Source organism: Salvelinus sp. IW2-2015, linkage group LG23 (assembly GCF_002910315.2).
Source record: "Salvelinus sp. IW2-2015 linkage group LG23, ASM291031v2, whole genome shotgun sequence".
Lineage (NCBI taxonomy): Eukaryota > Metazoa > Chordata > Actinopteri > Salmoniformes > Salmonidae > Salvelinus > Salvelinus sp. IW2-2015.
In genome coordinates this window covers 6198747-6205366 of record NC_036863.1, presented here as the reverse complement: position 1 = coordinate 6205366, position 6620 = coordinate 6198747, and the positions used below count along the sequence as shown (strand labels likewise).

Sequence of the window (6620 nt, the reverse complement as noted above, 5' to 3'; positions counted from 1 at the left end):
TTATGTAATTCTGTGTGATTATTTAGGTATTTAGTAAATAAATATTTAAACCAAAGTTTGTATTGCTGATTCAACTTGTTAGCCAGGTTCGTGAAGATAACCAAAAATTCTACGATGTTCAGATGAGACTGAAATAAGGTGACGATTAATAGACTGCTATTGATGTAAAGATTACTAGGTCTTTAAGAGTTTATTCGCGAGATAACAGCTCTATAAACATTATTTCGTGTGCCCCGACTTTCTAGTTAATTATCTTACCTGATTAGCTTAATCAGGTAATAAATTACAGAGAAATTATTTTTATAGAATAGCATGTCATATCCCTTAATCCGGCATAGCCAAAGACACGACACTTGCTGTGTGCTTAGGGTCGTTGTCCTGTTGGAAGGTGAACTTTGTTCAGCGTCTGAAGTCCTGAGCGTCTGGAGCAGGTTTTCATCAAGGATCTCTGTATTTTTGTATCTTTCCCTCGATTATGACTAGTCTCCCAGTCCCTGCCGCTGAAAAACATCCCCACAGCATGATGCTGCCACCACCATGCTTCACCGTAGGGATGGTGCCAGGTTTCCTAGACCAGATAATCTTGTTTTCATAGTCAGAGTCTTTAGGTGCTTTTGCAAACTCCAAGAGGCTGTCATGTGCCTTTTACGAGATGGCTTCCGTCTGGCACTGTACCATAAAAGGCCTGATTGGTGGAGTGCTGCAGAGATTGTTGTCCTTCTGGAAGGTTTCTCCCATCTCACGGAGGAACTCTAGATTCTGTCAGAGTGACCATCGGTTCTTGGTCACCTCCCTGACCAAGTTCCTTCTCCCCTGAATGCTGAGTTTGGCCGGGCGGCCAGCTTTAGGAAGAGTGTTGGTGGTTCCAAGCTTCTTACATTTAAGAATGATGGAGGCCACTCTGTTCTTGGGGACCTTCAATGCTGCAGATTTTTTAAGTACCCTTCCCAAGATCTGTGCTCCGACACAATCCTGTCCTCGGAGCTCTACGGACAATTCCTTTGACCTCATGGTTGGTTTTTGCTTGACATGCACTGTCAACTGTGGGACCTTATATAGACAGGTGGGTGCCATTCCAAATCATGTCCAATCAATTCATTTACTACAGGTGGACTCCAATCAAGTTGTAAAACATCTCAAGGATGATCAATGGAAACAGGATGCACCTGAGCTCAACTTCGAGTCACATAACAAAGAATCGGAATACTTATGTAAATAAGGTATTTGTCTTTGGATCTGAATACATTTGCAAAACTTTCTAACAATGTTTTCACTTTGTCATTATGGGTATTGTGTGTAGATTGCTGGAGGAAAAAGTTGTATTTAATCCATTTTAGAATAAGGCTGTAACGTAACAAAATGTGGGGAAATTCAAGGGTCTGAAAGTTTCCGAATGTACTGTTGTAGCGATCAGCGGAATTAAATTCAGAGTGAGTCGCCAGTAACGAGTGTTTAGTCACGCCTACCACAATAAAGAATAGCATATAGTGCTTTGTCCTAGGATTTGAGCTTTTTACTGATCTTTCAACACTAACGTTGCAATATATTTTGCACAGAGGGCACTATGTACTTAGGCACACAGTACTCTACATACATACATACAAACACTAGGAATGCAAGAGTGTAACAGTACAATCTTTCCGCAAAAAAATATATGAGTATACAGCAACTAAAACGTTGTTCTGTTCATGCTTTATGTTATAGGCCTACATCGCTTCAAAACAGTGTTTTGAGTGCACTAGCTTGAAGAAACTAAATATGTTAGTGACGGAAAAAAAAAAACATCAAGCCTCTATCTCGTATTTCTAAGCAAACACAGCAACACACAGTATTTACACAGGCTTTCTCTACCTCTTGAAATGATTGATGTCAGAGCATACTATTCAATCCGTTAGTCACAAATCCATCAAAATGAAAACTACACTCCAATCTGCTTTCCCCATGTGACGTGCCAGAGAATAGCACCCTATTTTGCACTGGAATGCTTTGTTGGACTGCATCCTTTCTTTACTACGGTAATGGGTCGCATCAAACAAATGTCTAGCCTGCCTGATAGAGAACACAAAGGCCTGGAACATGTGAATGGCTGTCATAGGACTTCCTCAGAACTGGTGAGCTGGAATTGCAACCACTACCTCCCTACCCTCCCTCTACACCCGCGGCTTCGCTACTCCTCTACAAACCGGCTCACCTACCGTCGCTCTACACCGGCGCTGCTACTCCCTACCCGCGCGGGTCCCTACTGACTCCGTCTAACCGGCGCTCCTACCGCGCCCTACATAATATCCAATCTGTGTTTATGTAATTCTGTGTGATTATTTAGGTATTTAGTAAATAAATAATTAAACCCAATGTTGTATTGCTGATTCAACTTGTTAGCCAGGGTTCGTGAAGATAACCAAAAATTCTACGATGTTCAGATGAGACTGAAATAAGGTGACGATTAATAGACTGCTATTGATGTAAAAGATTACTAGGTCTTTAAGAGTTTATTCGGAAGATAACAGCTCTATAAACATTATTTCGTGGTGCCCCGACTTTCTAGTTAATTATCTACCTGATTAGCTTAATCAGGTAATAYTAATTACAGAGAAATTATTTTTATAGAATAGCATGTCATATCMCTTAATCCGGCATWGCCAAAGACACGACACTTGRCTGTGTGCTTAGGGTCGTTGTCCTGTTGGAAGGTRAACCTTTGTTCCAGTCTGARGTCCTGAGCGCTCTGGAGCAGGTTTTCATCAAGGATCTCTGTATTTTTGTATCTTTCCCTCGATTATGACTAGTCTCCCAGTCCCTGCCGCTGAAAAACATCCCCACAGCATGATGCTGCCACCACCATGCTTCACCGTAGGGATGGTGCCAGGTTTCCTCAGACCAGATAATCTTGTTTCTCATAGTCAGAGTCTTTAGGTGCCTTTTGGCAAACTCCAAGAGGGCTGTCATGTGCCTTTTACCGAAGATTGGCTTCCGTCTGGCCACTGTACCATAAAAAGGCCTGATTGGTGGAGTGCTGCAGAGATTGTTGTCCTTCTGGAAGGTTCTCCCATCTCCACGGAGGAACTCTAGGATTCTGTCAGAGTGACCATCGGGTTCTTGGTCACCTCCCTGACCAAGTTCCTTCTCCCCTGAATGCTGAGTTTGGCCRGGCGGCCAGCTTTAGGAAGAGTGTTGGTGGTTCYAAGCTTCTTACATTTAAGAATGATGGAGGCCACTCTGTTCTTGGGGACCTTCAATGCTGCAGATTTTTAAGTACCCTTCCCAAGATCTGTGCTCCGACACAATCCTGTCTCGGAGCTCTACGGACAATTCCTTTGACCTCATGGCTTGGTTTTTGCTCTGACATGCACTGTCAACTGTGGGACCTTATATAGACAGGTGGGTGCCATTCCAAATCATGTCCAATCAATTACATTTACTACAGGTGGACTCCAATCAAGTTGTAGAAACATCTCAAGGATGATCAATGGAAACAGGATGCACCTGAGCTCAACTTCGAGTCACATAACAAAGAATCGGAATACTTATGTAAATAAGGTATTTGTCTTTGGATCTGAATACATTTGCAAAACTTTCTAACAACCTGTTTTCACTTTGTCATTATGGGGTATTGTGTGTAGATTGCTGAGGAAAAAGTTGTATTTAATCCATTTTAGAATAAGGCTGTAACGTAACAAAATGTGGGGAAAKTCAAGGGGTCTGAATAGTTTMMGAATGTACTGTWTGTAGCGATCAGCGGAATTAAATTCAGAGTGAGTCGCCAGKTAACGAGTGTTTAGTCACGCCTACCACAAAGAATAGCATATAGTCTTTGTCCTAGGATTTGAGCTGTTTACTGATCTTTCAACACTAACGTTGCATATATTTTGCACAGAGGGCACTATGTACTTAGGGCACACAGTACTCTTACATACATACATACACACACTAGGAATGCAAGAGTGTAACAGTACAATCTTTCCGCAAAAAAATATATGAGTATACAGCAACTAAAACGTTGTTCTGTTCATGCTTTATGTTATAGGCCTACATCGCTTCAAAACAGTGTTTTGAGTGCACTAGCTTGGAAGAAACTAAATATGTTAGTGACGGAAAAAAAAAAACATCAAGCCTCTATCTCGTATTTCTAAGCAAACACAAGCAACACACAGTATTTACACAGGCTTTCTCTACCTCTTGAAATGATTGATGTCAGAGCATACAATATTCAATCCGTTAGTCACAAATCCATACAAATGAAAACTACACTCCAATCTGCTTTCCCCCATGTGACGTGCCAGAGAATAGCACCCTATTTTGCACTGGAATGCTTTTGTGGACTGCATGCCTTTCTTTGCTACGGTAATGGGTCGCATCAAACAAATGTCTAGCCTGCCCTGATAGAGAACACAAAGGCCTGGAACATGTGAATGGCTGTCATAGGACTTCCTCAGGAACTGGTGAGCTGGAATTGCAACCACTACCTCCCTACCTCCCTCTTACACCGCGCTCCCCTACCTCCCTCTACACGCGCTCCCTACCTCCTCTACACCAGCGCTCCCTTACCTCCCTCTACCCCGCGCTCCCTACCTCCTCTACACCGCGCTCCCTACCTCCCTCTACACCGCGCTCCTATCCTCCCTCTACCCGCGCTCCCCTACCTCCCTCTACCCCCGCTCCCACCTCCCTTACCACCGCTTCTGTTGCTCCCTACCTCCCTCCTACCCCGCGCTCCCTACCTCCCTCTCCTACCCCGCGTCCTACCTTTCCCTTCCTACCCGCGCTCCTACCTCCCTCTACCTCCACTCTCACTACACCCCACTCTCCCTACCCCTCTCCCTTACCCCCCAGCTCTCCCTACCCTCGCTACTAGTCTACCCCTACCTCCCTCTCCACTCCTACCCCGCTCTACTCCCTCCCCTCTCCCCCAGCCTTGCTTCCCAGGCACTCACTTCCCTCGCCTAACTACCCCGCCTCTAGCTCACTCCTCTCTAGGGCTTGCGCTTCCCTCTTCTAGCCATCCCTCTCTCGCTAGGCTTGCCGCGCTTTCCTCCCCTCTCTAGCTCACTCCCTCTTCTCTCTAGGCTGACTGCGCATTCCCCCCCTCTGCTAGCTTCACTCGCCTCTCTCTCTAGGAGCTTGCTCTCCAGAGGACTCTTCTGATAGCTCACTCCCTCTGGGCTACGATTAGGGCTTGCTGCGTCCTGCGACACTCTCTAGCTCACTCCCTCTCTCTCTAGGCTTGCGCTCCCCTCTTTAGCTCACTCCCTCTCTCTCTAGGCTTGCGCTCCCCTCTCTAGCTCACTCCCTCTCTCTCTCTAGGCTTGCGCTCCCCTCTCTAGCTCACTCCCTCTCTCTAGGCTTGCTCTCCCCCTCTCTATGGAGAAACAATATCATCAGGCAATAAAGTATAATGTGCTAGGGATCAGACTTCACCTTTAACCATGCAGCAGAATGCATTGGTTGGCAATGACAAACATAGTACACACTTGTTGAATAGACAGGCTTGGCTCATTTTGGCCCTTATCCAATAAACAAATTGCATGTACAACAATAAACATGTACAACAAGGATTTAGAACAGGTTAAAATAAATATACACATTCTATTTGGACACATATGGGTGATACAGGTCAAGCGGATGGGCATTGTCAACATCACAGTAGATTGCAGCAAGTAACCCGTGACAGCACAATGACAAAAAGGCTGAAGTGAGAGAGAGAGAGGGAGGCAGTCAGCAGTCAGTCACAGAGACTGCGGTCATGTGAGTCTGGGAGAATGCTTTACACGTCAGTGGCTGGTCTCGGATGAGGCTACTAGTATTGGAGATCAGAGCTCCAGCTCAAACCGGTCAAGCCCTCTTTAATATAGCCACAGGAGGAGCTTTAGACAGAATTTCCTATTTCGCCCACATTGTGGTGTACTGCCCCATTAAACACCCCTTGTCAGTCAGTCAGATAGACACACGTCACTCACCGAGGCAGGGGCTTCCTCTGCGCTCCTCTTTTTGGAACTGGAGTCGAAGAGGACATTTCTCCCCCGTCGCTCACAGTCTTGGTACAGTATCAATCTGATCTGGCTAGGGTCCAGCTGTGGGGATGACCAGCTGGAGAGAGAAAGTGAGGAAGGAGAGAGGACACAAGCATGAAGCATATGATCACGCTGGCACTACTAACAATGAATGTAGACATTCTACTAAAACTATCAAAAACGGACTCTGAAAACATCAGCAGCATGTACAGACAGACATTCCCCAGTCAGACCTGTCCTCACACAGTCAGAGTAGCAAAGGCCATCAAACTAAACTGTGTCTGGTTACATAAAGTATGAATAATCATAAAAAGTAAAGAGAGGTGACAGTGATGGACTGACAGTTGGCTAAAAAGCTCTCTTAATCCGTCAGCCCTTTGGGTCGGTGGGCCGGGCCAACAGTCGTACCATTGCTGCCATTCCATCCCTCATACCATCGCCTGCCTGATGGGGAGCAGAGACAGCTATGGCCACCCACCAGCCTCCACCACAGGGGGGAACAGAGACAGCTATGGCCACCCACCAGCCTCCACCACAGGGGGGAACAGAGGCAGCTATGGCCACCCACCAGCCTCCACCACACCACCAGCCTCCACCACACCACCAGCCTCC

At 45.9% G+C, this 6620-nt stretch overlaps 1 protein-coding gene across 2 annotated transcripts in view; it reads right to left on the bottom strand.

The window, feature by feature from the left end:
- The window catches only part of fnip1 (folliculin interacting protein 1), a 50260-nt gene that overhangs the window by 28364 nt on the left and 15276 nt on the right, over nucleotides 1–6620 (bottom strand). For both annotated transcript variants that reach the window (XM_070434323.1, XM_070434322.1), the window contains exon 2: nucleotides 5955–6084. In XM_070434323.1, coding sequence (XP_070290424.1) covers nucleotides 5955–6084 — 130 coding nt within the window. The remainder of the gene's footprint in view (nucleotides 1–5954; nucleotides 6085–6620) is intronic.